At 37.0% G+C, this 16,227-nt stretch overlaps 1 protein-coding gene across 1 annotated transcript; it reads left to right on the top strand.

The window, feature by feature from the left end:
* The first annotated feature begins 15,303 nt into the window (after window positions 1-15,303).
* LOC100253456 (mitogen-activated protein kinase kinase kinase 20) lies at window positions 15,304-15,678 on the top strand. Its single transcript, XM_010659818.2, has one exon. It carries the CDS (start codon window positions 15,304-15,306, stop codon window positions 15,676-15,678), a length of 375 nt encoding a protein of 124 aa, XP_010658120.1.
* Window positions 15,679-16,227: the final 549 nt, after the last annotated feature.

Below are 16,227 nucleotides of genomic sequence, written 5' to 3'. Positions count from 1 at the left end.
TTTCGTTGGATTTCCATCTCGCGACGAGGCAATGCTCCAGCTTCTGTAAGTTACCAGCGATCTTCTCCCTAGTGACCTTCATCTTGATTGCGTTTAAGCTAACCCGGTTTGTCCTTCTGACTGCTTCTGCGTAAGATTTCGCCGGACTAATTTTTCCGACGGTCCTTACCTCCTGCAACTCTGTTCTTCTACCGGCCAACTCTTCCATTTGACGTACCATCTCCGCTATAGCCGTCCATCCTCTTTTGTCCCTCCTACCTCTCGGTAAGAAGATGCAAAACCTTTTTCGTTCCAAATCTTCAACCCCCAATCTCAAGAAAACACCCGCTCTGTTGAATCCCCGAGCCAAAGTGTACAACTTACCTCTTTCTTTCCACTCCTTTTCCCATCGCCCCTCTTTTTCGTCCCGAATACAGTGGATTAAACCCTCCTTAAAGAGCCCTAAGCTGTCCAGCCCTAACCGAACCCATGTCGAGACCCCTCGTTTCTTCTCCACTACGCGAACCTGGCACTTCCCTTTCCTATCTTCCAGGGCAAGCTCGAAGGTCTTGGATTCCACCGTAAAGCTTCGCTTTCGGCTCGCCTCGCCGATCTCCTCGTCGTCGCCGTCACACGCGCTCTCACGCGCCCTCTCGCCCTCTCTCTCTCTTGCGTTCTCTCGCTCTCTCTCTCCCATCTCAGAAAAACCCCGAGGAGCTTGAGCTTTATTTTATTATTGTTTTTTTGCTGTTTTTAGGAGGGCCTCTCAAGTGGGCTGCTCTCAGGCGGCTAGAGGGGATGGGGGTAGCCACCAGATGGGACGGGTGGCAGGAAGCAAGTAGTGACTTGCTGAGGAAGACACGAAGAGGAGGAGGGAAGAGAAGAAACAGAGAGGAAAAGAACGAGTAGAAGGCAAGTTGTATGATCTTCGCTTGAGGATTCAGGTATGGCGATTATGAGCACTTTCACTCTGTATTTTCTTTATTCTCCTTGTTTGACATCATCGTGCTTAGGCATGGTTTAATGGGTTTGTTAAGATATGTGCTTCGCTTTGCCTCTTCTCTGGGTTTTTAAGGGTTCTCTGTGTAACAGACATGTTGAAGATGGGGTCCCTCTTTCATATTATTATTTTCTTTCTCACTTTCTTGGTTCTCACTGGTTCCAGTTCAGAATCTGCCGAACTCTTAACCCTCTATGACTCTTCTCCAGTGGTTCTTCAAGCAATGTCTCACACCGGTGTTCCAATAGCAGTTTCTGTCAGTGAGGATGACCTCAATGAGGTCTCCGAGAGTGTTTTAATGGTTGAAAGTTGGATCAGAAACCATGTTTTGGCCCACCACCCTTCTACAAATATCACCACCATTGTTGTGGGGAACACCGTTCTCTGTAACAAAGACTAAGAAGACAAGTTGAGGTTGGTTTTGCCATCTCTGAGGAACGTCTATTACTCCCTAACAAGGTGGGGTTTGGAGAAAGATATCAAAGTCTCAGCCGCTTTTTCTTCCAATTGTTTAAACCCTGACTCTGTTCTTGATAGAGATGACTTGGCTGACAAAGTTATCAAGCCTCTACTCTCCTTTCTTGAGCTTACAAACTCAACTTACGCTATCAACCCTCCTACAAATTTCTCTCCTTTGTCAGATGAGAGTGCAGGTTTGGTGTCTTCACACTCAGAGTCAATGAAAAAGCTTGGAACGTCAAAGCTTAGGGTTAATGTGATAGTTCAAAGCGCAAAGGAAGGCAAACCCTAGAGCAGGAAGCTCTCATTCATGCATTCCAAGTTTGTAGAACCATACCCAACTAGCTCACCCTCCAAGTCCCATGCACAGGGACACCCTCATATCCTCTCATTCACATATCCATCACCAAGACCCGACCTCCATTTCTTCTTCTTACCCATCTTGCTAACCTTCACACTCATCTTTCTCTCTCTACACCACGTGCCATCTTAAACTCGTTTTCTTCACTCCTCCAACCCACTTCCTTCATCAATCCTCACCCATGCATGGCATCATCGCTCCTCACACTCCCCGAATCTGCAGCCATCCACTCATCACGCCACTAGCTGCCATCACCCTCTCCGGCTATGCGGATGTCTGCACCAGCCACCATGGTAGCAGTGTCTTCTGGACGCCGTCACGGCTCCCCTTTTCATCGTGCCGCCATGGCTCCCCTCTCCATCATGACGCCGGTGGTGGAAGGCTCCCTTTGAGGTTGACGCGCGGGTGGAGAGACAAGCGAAGAAGAGAAGGGCTGTTTGAGCTTTGCCCGCATTGGCTTTGGGCTTGGGTTTGAATTTGGAGCCCAGGCCTAAGCCTATGTTGAAGTTTGAGGTTAGCCCATGATGGCTTTGGGCTTAGTTTTGAATTTAGAGCCCAGCCCATTTTGCATTATGGGATAGCCCCATAGCTCCCCATGCCTGCCACCCTTATTAAGGTGGCCTAGGTCCACGTCAAGTCAGCCCATTAGGCTGCCCCAAACTTTAAGTAATTTTATAAAAACCTTTGATATCCATGATTAATTAGTTTATTCATCCCTTTCATTTGTTATCTAAGTTTATGTCTATCAATTTAGTTAAGCCCAACTTGAAGACAATTAAAGGACAAATTATTAAGGTTGGATGTCCTTTCAAGACACAAGATAATTCATATTTTGCCTTCCAAATTTTAAATTATGTCTAAATCACCGTATATAAAAAAACTTTTGTATAAATTAATTTATATTGGACTCAAGGAACTTTCTATACTTCTAAACTTTAATTCCTATTTTCAAAACTTAGGTCTTTAAGTAATTTTTCAAAAGTCCCGTGCCTTAATTTAATTCTTCAAATATTTGTTTAAGTCTCATTTTCGTTAATTAGAATTATAATCCTACATTTATTTAGTTATTTAAAAGTATAATCCTTCAAACACTCTCATATTTTAATTTAATTTTTTCAATCCTAAAAAATTCTTCAAAGACCTTTTTAAATCTCATTTTCATCAACTAGAATTACTATCCTACATTCATCTATCTATCTAGTCTAATCGTTCCAAAATCCCCAATCTTCATTTAATCTCTCACTAACTCGTTTCAATCTTATTCTCGTCACTTAGAGTTCCAATCTCGTATTTATTTAGTTATTTAAAGTCTAATCCTTCGAACATTCCGTATTTTTTTTAATTTAATTTTCAATCCTAAAATTCTACTATTTGTCTAAATGTTATTTTCATCAATTAGAATTATTATCCCAGGTTTATTTAGCTATTCGAAGTTTAATCCCTCGAAAATCCAACGCCTTAACTTAATTTTTTTCAATAATTCGTTTAAATCTTATTTTCATCAATCAGGATTATTATCTCATATTCACCTATTTATTTAAAATCCAGTTCTTCAAAAATCTCTTGTCTTAATTCAAATTTTCAATCCTAAAAACTCTACAATTCGTCTAAATTTTATCCTCATCAATTAGAATCATTATTCCATATCTATTCAAAGTCCAATCTTCCAAAAACCCCATGTCTTAATTCAATTTTCGATCCCAAAAATTCCAGTATTCATCTAAATGTCATTTTGTTAATTAGGATTCTTGTTCCATACCTATTTTATTATATATATAAGGTCCAATTCTTCAAAAATCCAATTTCTGAATTAAAACTTCAGTCCCAAAAATACTACTATCCATCTTTATTCGCCTAAATATTATTCTCGTTAATTAGTATTATAATCCCATACCTACCTATTTATTCAAAGCCATATCCTTTAAAAATCCAACGCCCTAATTCAAATTCTCAATTAGAAAAATTCCACCATTCACTTTTATTCATTCAAATATCATCTTTGTTATCATTGTTATAAATTCCATATTTACTTATTTATTTCTTCTAAAAATTCCAATAATTAGAGTCCAATTATTCAAAGATCCGACTTTCAAACTTAATTTTCAAAATCTCACTATTCACTTTCATCCGTTCAAATATCATTTTCGTCAAAATCCAATTTTCCAATTTAATTTTTAATCTCACAAACCCCACTATTCACTATTCATCCGTCCAAATATCGTTTTGATTAATTAATAACATTATTCCATATTTGCCCATTTATTTCTCTTAAAAACCTCAATCATTAAAGTCTAATTCTTCAAAATTCCGATTTCTAAATTTAGCTATCTAAAATCCCAAGTGTCCTATCTCCGAACTTAATTTTCAGTTCCTAATGTTCCAATTATCATATTTACCCAGTTGCTCATTTGTTATCATCATTATTTTACCATCTTATTCGTTATTTCCATAAAGTCCGCCTTCAAATGATTTCTAAGATTTCCAATTTTTACACATCAACTTTCATAATTTCTATTTCTCAAATAACTTACGATTCTGATCTCTTTCAAAATTCAACTCCCAAAGTCTCAATTTTCGCAACTTAATCTTTCTTTAAAATCCCGAACCCTCAAATCGTTTTCAAAATTCCAACCTCTTTCAAATTCAGTTTCTAAAAATTCACATTCTCACATTCAACCTCTAAAAGTCTAATCTCCAAATAAACTCTAAAACTCCAATTTTCTAGTGATCTTCGAGATTCCAATTTTTCAATTAAATTTTAAAAAATCTAATTTTCTCTCAAATAGCTTAATTTCATTTTGGTCTTCAAAACGATCTTCTACTCCTCTGTTTTGAAAATGTTTTGAAATAAGCGAAGCATCAAATTTTGTAATTCTGAATAATGGAATTTACGGATTTGGTCGATGCAAAATAAATGGGTATTGGTGGGAGCCCGACATATGCGACTTTATAACTGATTGATTTAGTTGCCGTGCATGATTGTTTCTATTCTGCCCTACGACATGCTTGAAATTATTCTTTAATTATGCACTAACCTCACTTTTTGATAAGCGCATTGTGGCTCGTCACCCAGGTACGTATCTATTCCCATTCCAGTATTTCCATATACATGTTTTGATTGTCCTACGTGCATGATAGTTCCGGGTATTCATTATTTTCCTCATCAATTGCCATGATTGCTTCATTTTATTAGTAGAGACCCGACTTTAGGGGCTTAGAAGGGTGCTACGGTCTTTACCGTACCTTCCCGATGAGTAACCTGACCCCCGAACCCGATCCGGTTTTTCACAGACCACCTTTTCCAAAATAAGGAGTCACACTTAGGGTTTTTCTTTCTTATTTTGTTTACCCTTTAAAAATAAAACAAAAATAAGTGGCGACTCCAAGTCATTTTCTTAATCAGTAAAAATCATTTTTCAAATAAAAATTGAGCTCGCCATCGAGTGGGAAACGCATGAGCCGAAATGCGGGGTCCACAAAATGGCGACTCCGCTAGGGACCTTTTAGAGGGTCAAGCTTGAACTTAAAGTGAAGCAAACATGGCATTTGGTGAGTCGATCAGTGGGTACTCATCTCTTGATTGCACATCAAGAGTTCCCGAGTTTTCACTTGGGACATTGACATGTTGATCATGTTGGTTGATCATGTTGGTTGATTATTTTGGTTGGGGATTCTAATATAGCCAGTTTCCTAATGCTTCATTGATATATTTGTATGAGATATTTGACATGCTGATTATGAGATTGATTATCTTGATTGAGGATTTTGATTTTTCTGTGCTTCATTGCCATGTTTGTTGAGTACATTGACATGCTGATTATATTGATTGATCATCTTGCCTTGCTTAGCATAGTCATTCTGATTTTGCCATGTTTGTTCTGATTACCTCACCTGTATAGACTCACCATTGTATATCATTTGACTTGACATGATTGTTTCTCTCAGTTATATATTATCTTGTTTATCATAGAGCATGCTATCATTTGTCAGATATTCTTCTTGATTAGCTTGTGTGTAGATTTGGATGATATATACCTGTTTTGCATGACTGTATGTTGCATGACTCTTCCCATCCTGATGCGACTGCATGAGTTGTGTGTCTATGTGGAACACACACTTATCCCCTTATTTCCCAGTCCCTAGTCTAGGTCGACATTGTTTTCCTTGCTCTCATATTTGATATGAGACTTGTTGCTTTGTTTGCTCTTTGACCGAGCTAGTGATTAGGAGTAGGGTCTAGCGATGGGCTATATCTATGTTTGGGGGCATTCTGGAGGTGGTCGACATATTGATGCTGATTGGATTCCGAACTATGAAGACTTGTATAGCCCAGAGCTAGATTTCAGGATATTTGTGTGGCCAGTGTGTTTCATCTTCTGTTTTAGCTTCTTAGGGTTTTCGGATGCACCCACACCATCACTGTGCACTTTAGTCGAGTACTGAGTGCTGAGAGTTGCAAGAGCTTCACCATAGGAAACCCCCTGGGATGTCGAGGTAGTGCATGTGTGGAGGTGATGACCACCTTGCATGGAAGTGCCCCGTCTCTTTGGAGGCGTGCAGAGGGTTGCGTACCGCCGAGGGGTGCGATCGCTTCTGCTAGGGATCTTTTGAAGTCTACCCATTTTCTCTTAGAGCCACCTTGACCTTGTAAGGTGAGCCGTAGATCCTTCGACTAGGACTTCTTCCCTACGCGTGGGCGCATCTGAGGGCTTTTAGAGCCTCCGTAGTCACAGTTTAGATCCGATACTCCATCTTTTTAGACTCCTGTCAAGAGTGCACTGAGATCAGGACGAGTTTGAGTACGATCGGATAGTCCATCTTCGCTTGGATGCTTTGCTCGCTTCTATTCAGATTATCATTTCTTTCGTACTCTCCCTGGGACATGTTCTTATTCTACTCATCATGCTTTCTGGATTGGGTCTTGGTTCTTAGTTTGGATTTACTTCGTTGGATCAGAGTAGAGGAGAGATTGATTCGGTTTTTAGAGAGGTCGGATATGGATCAGCGGGTTGTCACAGTTGATCGGGTCACGACCGCCATGGCTTCTATTCAGGAGGCCTCGGCCAGTCCCAGACAGAAGATAGACAGTCAGTAGAGTAGACAGTTTGTAGTTCAGGATGAGACGCCTTGTGATTCACTGCCACATCTACCACCATCACTTGGTTTGACAGTGCCACGGGCCCCACCATATATGTTACATGGTCATTTTGAGGTTGCCTCACCTGCGGTAGTCTAGACCACAGACCTTGAGGATGCTCATGCATGTATAGATCGTATTGAGTAGCGTATCAGGCAGTTGAGATTATTTGGTAGTTCATCGACTTGGGACGATCTTGATAGTATACCAATGGCTAGTCCACCAGCCAAGTTCAGGATGCCTGACATTGAGAGGTATATGGTCGTCGGTTGTCTCTACACTTATCTGCGACTCTACAGTACTGTGATGAGGGCCCATGGGTTAGATGGGTCACAGATGATCACTATGTTTCCTTTATCTCTGAGTGGTGCAGCCCAGCGCTAGTTCACATCTTTGGAGTCCTTGCGAGGCAGGACATGGGATGACCTAGCTCAGGAGTTTTTGTGACACAAACACTTTTGTTTTAATTTTTTTTTAAAATACCGTTTTTTTTTTCTCTATTTTGAAAATGAGTTTTAAAAACACTAATAAACGGCCTTAACATCCAATAATTTGGAGTTTAAGACCAAAATAATTCATTTGTAAAAAAAAAATAGTAAGAATAGTACCCATTTCAAAATATTTGTCAAAGTAATCTTTTTTATCCACGTAAGTATCCGCATGGATTTTTATTTTTTAAGTGTAAAAAACCACTGTTGGTAACTGTGGTTTTAAAAGTTACAAAAATATCCTTAAAACCACAGTTACAAACTGTGGTTTTACAATTTCTCTTAAAATCACAGTTACAAATTGTGGTTTTACAATTTCCCTTAAAAACATAGTTAGTAACTGTAGTTTTACAATTATTTTTAATCCACGTCTATTTTAATGGTGTTGTGATTTTAATATTATTTTTAAAATTTTTTTTATCAAAATAACCATAAAACCACAGTTAGTAACCGTGGTTATAAAAATATTATAAAAACCACAGTCACAGATGGTGGTTTTATAATTTTCTTTAAAACCACAGTTACGGATTGTGATTTTACAATTTTCTTTAAAACCACAGTCAAGAACAATGGTTTTACAATTTTCACAAATAATTTTAAGGGGAACTCATGTGTAACTAAAAAAAGTATGAGATTTTAGAATTTTGCTTTTCACATATATTATCTTTATTTTTTCATATTTTCCTTGAAGTTTTGAGAAAATAATTTGGTCTATATACATTCCCATAAAAATTTATATATTTATGGTAAATAAAATATTTATTTGTTTTATGAATATTTTCACATATGAACTAAAGAAAATTATTTATTCATATTATTTTTAAATTTTAAAATAACTAAAGAAATTGTTTATATTATTTTAAAATTTTATATTTTCATATGAAAATGAATGCCAATGATTATGATTTTAGGTTATTTCTTATTAAGTATGATTTGAACTTATGTTTTGGTTAAAATATATAATTTTTTTAATTATATGAAAGAAAAATAGGTAATGGTTGTAATAATTTGTTTAGTTAGAATTTCTTTCATTTAGATTTTAGGATGCATTTGAGTTTTATTTGTTTAAATTATTAAGGAAACAGGTGAATAACATGACATCACTAATTTGAATTAACACTTTATATAACCTTAAATGTATAAACCAAAGTACTATAGTTCTATAAACATGAAAAAATATCTCAATGTGTCCCACATGATGGAATCTTTCTCTTTCGTTGTGAACATTTACGGTAGATGACCATATTTGTTGTATCCATCTGTGCTATCTGAAAAGTCTCCATCTCTATAGACTGTGACACGTCATCTACATGAGCTGTCGAGTTAGATGGAACTGATGGAGGTAGAACTCGACGTACATGTGGAGCTCGATGTCCTCTAAGTACCCGTACATGTAATCGTGAGGCATGAGTTGTCCCCTAAAGAAAAGGTAGAGGTGCAATGGACTCTGTAACAGGTGGGGGTGCAGTAGACTTTGTAATAGGTGGGGGTGCATCCAATGATATAGATGGTTGAACAGGGGTAAGGGTAGATGGTATGGTAGTCTCAGGTCGAGATGAATGGGCTGGTATGGATACATCAGGGGGAGAGAGTGGCGACTCTAATGATGTAGATGGCTGAAATAGAGGAAAGGTAGATGTGACTGGTGGATGTGAGGGTTGTACCAAAGTAAATGCCAAAGGTACATGTCGGTGACCAGCTCGACGACCACCTCTCCCCCGACCTCTAATGGGTGGTACCCTAACAGGTGTAATCAATGATGGTGGTCTCATGGATGGCCTTCAAGATGTGGATGGCTCATGTGTCGAGTGTACGCGATGGTCCCCTCCTATAGCACGTAAAACATCAATAGCAATTCGGTGAGTTTCTTCAAAATCATTTGAAATAGCCATTTGCGATATGACAGTGATTTGTATAAGAAAATGAAACATGAGGCATTTGCACATAATTTAAGTTTAACATTCATTAAAAAATGGTTTTGTATCTCAAATGCTCTCACCAATAACTCAGTGGCAGAAGCTGTACTATGGAACCTCATATGATCTTTATGCAAAACAAGTGTAATTAGGCGTCGCGTGATACGTCGATACCAGTGCATATATGGATCATAAAAAGCCATGGTAGTAATCGCAAGTGGTGCTGTCGCAATACACTCAGAACGAGTAGCCCAAAGAGAAATATACTGAGCATGAAATGTCACCCAATCATACTGATGTTGTCCTCGCCTATCCACTAAATGTAGCTCCATATCTATCAAACAAGGTGGATGTATCCCTTGTTGCATATGAAACTGGCGTAAAACTCGCTTTGGTCTATGCCACTCGATAATATCAAAGCAAATTAGAGGCGACATAGTTCGCCAAATTTCTTCATCAACCTGCCATATAGCCGGAATATGTGCAATCAAATCTACTGTATATGGTTCCCATAATACCTGTAATTTAAAAAAAAAATTAATTAGTCACATTGGTGAAAAATGTTGCAAAGGTAATCTTACGCATCTACACTTTACCTGATCCTGTGTTTGGGCATCTGATTCGACTCATGGTAGCTTAGCTTTAAAGGCGTATCAACAAAATTTATACCTTGAATACTATTACTAAAGTAGCCAAGCTACTATAGCATAGTGGTTCTAGGATCGTTCACTGGGAAGGGTTTTCTCAAACACAAGTGATATTCAAATTAGGAAAATAGGTGATTTTCTTATGGATGTTAGCTTTAAAAGAAGATGCAAATGTTTTAGAAAGATTTAAACTAATCTAAGCTAACATTAAAGACTAAAATGAAAGGGTGTAAAAACAAGTTCCTCAAAGATAGGATAGCTATGCTCTGGCTCTTATGCAAATTGGAAATCTCAGGATAGGCTCCTCGCGTTGGGGTTGCAACTATGGTGATGCTTGCTTCCCGAACCGGTATGGATTTTGCAAATCAAGTTTTAATCCTTTAAAATGACAAAACAGATGGTAGTGAATTTCATCAATGGTTATTCACCTTAGACTTCCTTTGAATGGCTCGTAAGAGATAACTAATGGTCTAAAGCCAAAAGCTTACCAAATATTGGCAACTCAAAGTCATTCCAGGTGATAAACTCACCTTTCAATGACCATTGAAATTGGTTCTAACGGATTAATGCAAAACTTGGAATTGAAAACCTCACCTTCCAATAGCTCGTAGGAGATAACTAATGGATAGAAATCCAAAAGCTTATCAAGTATTGGCCGTTGGAAGTTGTCCAAAGGAAATAAAAATCAAACTTTGCATTAATGAACCTTTAATGAAAAACGACTACCTTACCTTCCGGGTGCGAGAAATTTCCATGGGATTGCATCCAAGCCATCACATAACATCCATACTTTGAGAAACTAAAAGTTTTAGCCAATCATCCTTTGAGAAAAAACCCTCAGAGGCTGTTTGGCTACTAAGAAAATAGAAACGGGAGAGCTCTGTAAAAATTCTAAGTATATATATCAATATATCAATCTATCAATATATCAATCTATCACTAATTGTTACAACGGATGCAAGGAGATATATATAGAGAAGTTTTTCCAACCTTCCTAGCTAATAAATCTTATGATTGGTGGATTACAAGGAGAAGAATGGAAATTTATACAAAAATATCCAAAAGAAAAGATCTCGTGTGGAGTCGGCAGAAACAGGGGAAAATTCGCACCACGCAAGGGGGTGTGCGAATTTGGAAGGTGTTGTGCGAAATTTTCGCACAAGCCTGGAGCAGTTGTCTTCCGAAGGCCATATCTTCCTCATTTCAGATCCAAATTGTACACAGTTTGAAGCGTTGGATTCTTGACTTCCTGAGCTTTGAAATGGTATATAGCATGTAGAAAATGGACTTCGGAAAGTGCTCCAAAAGTGCCAAAGAAGACTGCAGCTGCTGTCCTCTGTTTTCCTCTTTGCTTCTTTTTGCTTCTCTTTGCTTCTCTCCTTTTGTTGGCTTGCTTTGGTGTAGCTAAAAGCTTGATTTAACTTGTCCAAGTAGCTCCTCCATCATTTGGCATGCTTGAATTGATTCATAAGCTGATAAAAACATGTAAACTTGCCACAAAATGGTTAAAACCAATTACTAAGGACCTTAATGAATTAATTGGGTTAAATGAATATGATTACTACTCAAAGGTGCTTAAAACCATTATAATTAGGTCTACAAAATAGCACTTTTTGGTAGTAATCAACATCCAATTGATCTCAATAGAATGTCAACGCATGTGGTGATGGGTTATGAGACCAAGACAGGGGTGCTCTCCACCTGTGGCCCAATGGATCGACTGGGAGTGCCTCATCTAGCAATAGATGATCATGTAAACCATCAACTACATCTTCATGTACATGTGGGACTACTATAGGCACTGGAGGATGACCGAAATCAGGTCGACCCACATGAAGTCTCTCCCATGACCACAACTACAAAATCAGATAGCATTATCAAAATTAGACAACTTACAACAATAATGTGAGTCAATTAATTAGAATAAATAGTTATGTCAAAATACCTGTAATAGTGTGATAGGTCAAGAAATCTCTGTGGCACTATCCAAACTCGCACGACATAGCTCTCTATATAGGTATGCCAACATTGCACTAACCCAACTATGGTGAGAAATCTCAGTGAAGTCTCTCAATAGTGGAAGGTAACATAACTGTACATGTGTGCCAGTCTTATCTGCGAACAATGCTCCACCCAATAGTGCTAATATGAAAGCACGCGCATAACGTTGTAAAATAACATCATCGACCCCTGTTAGTGGATATGAGAACTGCTCACGCAACCATCGTGCTGATATAGATGACCCTCTAATTTGAGATGGAGGTGGGACGACACCTAAAAGCTCAGAACATAGTAGTGACCAATCTATGTCATATGTGCCAATGATAGGAGGCCCATGAATATGTAATCCTAGAATCATGGCTACATCGTGTAAAGTAACAGTCATATCTCCAATAGGTAAATGAAATATGTGTGTCTCGGGCCGCCATCACTCAACAAGACTCGTGATCAATGGCCAATCTAGTGAAATGTGTCTGACACGATATACACCATAAAATCTAGATTGCATCACATATCGCCGAATACGAGGGTCCATCTCCCACTCTCTCATGAATGTCCATAAATTGAAAATAGTTTTAAATTTGATTCTATTTGTAATATTTTTTTTAGAATAAAAATACATATAGGAAGATTTTGGACATGTTTTCTTGTTTTTCAAATATTTATTAAAAATATATTTTATTTATAATATTTTATCTATCAAAAACTTGTGTTTGAAAACAATTAATAACTATACACAATTTGATATTTTTTAGTTTTCATAATAATAATAATAATAATAATAATAATAAGTGAAAAATATATATATATTCCTTTGTGGTTTTTTATTTATTTATTTTAATTTTCTTCTATTTTTTATTTCTTTTTGTTCCCACTCGATTTTTAAACAAGTGGATTATGATTAATTTTTAATTTTTTATTAAAAAAAAGGAAAATAAACAAGTGTATTGTGATTAATTTTAAATTTTTTTATTAAAAAAAGGAAAATAAAAAATGATTAAACAAATAATTTTTATATTAAAAAATGCATACAATTTTCAAAATTTTAAAATTATAAAAATTAATTGAAAAATGATTATCAAATATCCCTCAAAGTTGAAGCTGTTGTCCTTCTTCTTTCGGATTCCCAGTTCCCAAATAAAATTTTTGCTTGAGAAAGGCATCTACTCTATTAGGAGCTAAACACAGGTAGGGTTTTTGCGCTATCCATGTACGACCATCCTTTCTGGCAGCCCTTCGGTATCTACCCTCCTTCTTGTCCTCTCTCTATCATCAGAACTCAAAATTTTCTTGAGACCTTGCGTTTGGTTGCGGAAAAAGGGGTGGAAAATCTTGGAATCTTGAATGTTATGTTTTAAGTTGGAGAACGGAGAAGGTTGTCTCCAATCGGTTGAGTGCTTGTGTTTGGGTTGATCAAGTGCATTTTTTCGTTTTTATTTTATTTTAAAATATTAGATTCAAGTGAGAAAAATATGAGATTCTTATCTTTTTCCCGTTTTTTCTCAGCAACTAGACGGAGCTAGAAGATTTTTATTTTTTTTAAATTGGGCAAAATCAAAGAATTTGCATTTGGGTAAAATTTTTGTTATTTTTGCATATTGACCTGCACTTCTTCTTCCTCTTCAAATCTCTCATTCGTCTCTCTTCTCACAATCTCTCCTTCTCGTTCCACACTCCTCTCTTCCTCTTTCAATGCTCTATCAAATCGTCCAATTGGATTAATCCACTTTGAACTCGAACTACTCCATCAAATCATCCAATTGGATCAGTCCACTTCGAACCCTAACCCACCATCGCCCAAATTCGAAATCTACCCAAACCTCCAAAGTACAGAAACCAATTTCCTTCAGTGCTCTTGTCTCTTTCTGTCAATCTTTCTTTTTTTCTTCTCCATGATTTTTTTGTGTTTTTTTTTCTTCCGTTCACAAGTAGAAACCACAAAAAACAACTTGAGATTTTTAAAATTTTCAAAGGTTGTTTTTAATTTTTCATTTTCCTCTGTTTGGTTAGTAAGAAAGCTAAGGAAAATGAGGGAAAAAAAACTCATGAACCACTCTGTTAAAATGCTTCAAAAACTTACCTAGCCACTGCAAGATGTTGCTAGTGGAGCTGCTGGTGGGAGCCGTAGAGAAGAGAAAATAATAGTTAGGGTTTCTTTGTTGAATGATTTCGGATGAAAAATTGGGTCTTCAGAGTAAAAGTCTACTGATGCGGATTGCTGATGTGGATTCAAAAGACTAGTTTGACAAATAGTTTGAAAGATGTATTAGTTTGTTTGTTTGTTTTTTTTTTTTTTTTTTAAGTAAACACTACTTTGGCTGCAAACTCCAATAATTTGTGTTTCTAATTTTCATTGCCCAGAGGATATTCTTAATTTATTAATTTTTACTGTTTTTATTTTATTTTCTACCCTTATTTTTATTTTAAAAATTATGACAAAAAGTAGTTATGGTTCTTACAATCGGTTTTCAAATATTTTAAAGAAAAAAAAATTATATTTTAAAAATCAAATATGAAAAACAATCTTCCTTGTTTATTTTAACTTAAAAAATGCATTTTTAAGTTAGAAAATTATTTAGAACCCATTAGAAAATATTTTCAAAGTTTTCGAAAAATGTCGTGATGTTTTCTAGAACAAAATAATATGTTGTCTATATTTCTAAATATTTTTTAAAAGTAATTTTTATTTGTAGTACTTTTTTTCAATCATTTTATTTTTATATTTGTGCAATTATTTTTTAAATGAATTCTAATAAAATAAGTAAAAATATTATAAAATTTTGTTGAAAAATAAACTTGAATTAAAAACTTTCTAAATATTATAATTAGATTTACTTTTAAAGATTAAGAATAATATTTTATTTTTGAGTGATTATTTTAATTTTAATTTTTTGAGTTATTTAATCTTACAAGGTTTTTTTTTTTATTTTTTTTTATTTTTTTATTTTTATGTTATTATCAAAAGTTTCTATTTTATCTTTGAATTGAATAAAAGGCCGCGATGAAATAAAATTCCACGTAAATTCAACAACTCCTCTATAAATTAATTCATATCTTGTGCCCTATAGACCATACGTAGGTATCCAGAGTCTTGAGAAGAAAACCAGGCATGGAGGATATGATAGTGAAACTGGGTGTTATTGGGCAAGGAACTTATGGAAAAGTCCACATGGCCGTCTACAGAGACAGCGATCAGAAGCTAGCTGTGAAATCATCCGTTTCTTCGCAGTCTTCTTCCCTCAGAAGAGAGGAAGCGATTTTCCAGTATCTGGGGGCTTGCCCTGATATCGTTAAGTGCTTGGGTGGCTATTAAGCATGGAAGATGATGGCAGTTCGCTATATAATCTGTTGCTGGAATACGCACCCGGAGGAAGTCTGACGGGGTTGACGAAGAAGCGCAGAGGCAAATTATGGGAGTTTGAAGCTCGGCATTATGCAAGGATGATAATCAGAGGTTTACGCTACATGCATGAGAGGGGAGTGGTTCACTGCGATGTGAAGCCGGATAATGTACTTGTATTTCCCGGTGAAAATGGTGGGAATGTGGTGAAGCTTGCTGATTTTGGACTGGCTAGAAGGATTAATGTCGAGGAACAGATTTGGGTGCAGCAGCGGGGCTCCCCACCTTACATGTCGCCAGAGGCGTTAGCTTGGGAGGAATATGAGGCGCCCATGGATATATGGTCATGAGGGTGCACCATGATCGAGATGGTGACCGGAGAACGGGTGTGGGGTAAGAAGACTGAGAATGAGATATTTGATCACGTGGTGATCAAGAGGGAAACACCTCAGATACCTGAATATTTGTCAGAATGTGGGAAGGATTTTCTGGCTAGATGTTTTGAGTGGGATCCGTGCAGGAGGTGGACTGCGGAGATGCTGATGAATAATCACTCGTTTCTTACATAGCAGCGTTCAAAAAATCGGCCGAGTCGTATCCGCCTCGAAGTGGACTGCGACGAGTCCGATACCAGATACCTAGACTCGGCCTGAATCGGTTGGACTCGGATGAGTCGACCGATATTCCGAGTTAATTCAATAGATTCTCTGCAAAAAGCCCCACAACAAATCTTGATTTTTCAGAGAAATCAAAGATTCCTTTGCAAAAGAAAACCTATGAAACCTACGAAAATTTAAAAAAAACCCGTGAAAATTTGAAACAAACCTGTGAGTCCGTGACCCTTTCAAAAGCCTTTAAAAAGAGGCTCGGTTGAAGAAATCCACCATTGTCGGAGTCTA

Source organism: Vitis vinifera, chromosome 12, assembly GCF_030704535.1.
Source record: "Vitis vinifera cultivar Pinot Noir 40024 chromosome 12, ASM3070453v1".
NCBI classification, from domain to species: Eukaryota; Viridiplantae; Streptophyta; class Magnoliopsida; order Vitales; family Vitaceae; genus Vitis; species Vitis vinifera.
Note: the sequence above shows the minus strand (reverse complement) of the source record. Positions and strands in the feature narration are given on the sequence as shown.

Bases quoted from the DNA above. Each gene is read 5' to 3' on its own strand.
- LOC100253456 (XM_010659818.2), top strand. From the start codon at position 15,304: ATGGAAGATGATGGCAGTTCGCTATATAATCTGTTGCTGGAATACGCA.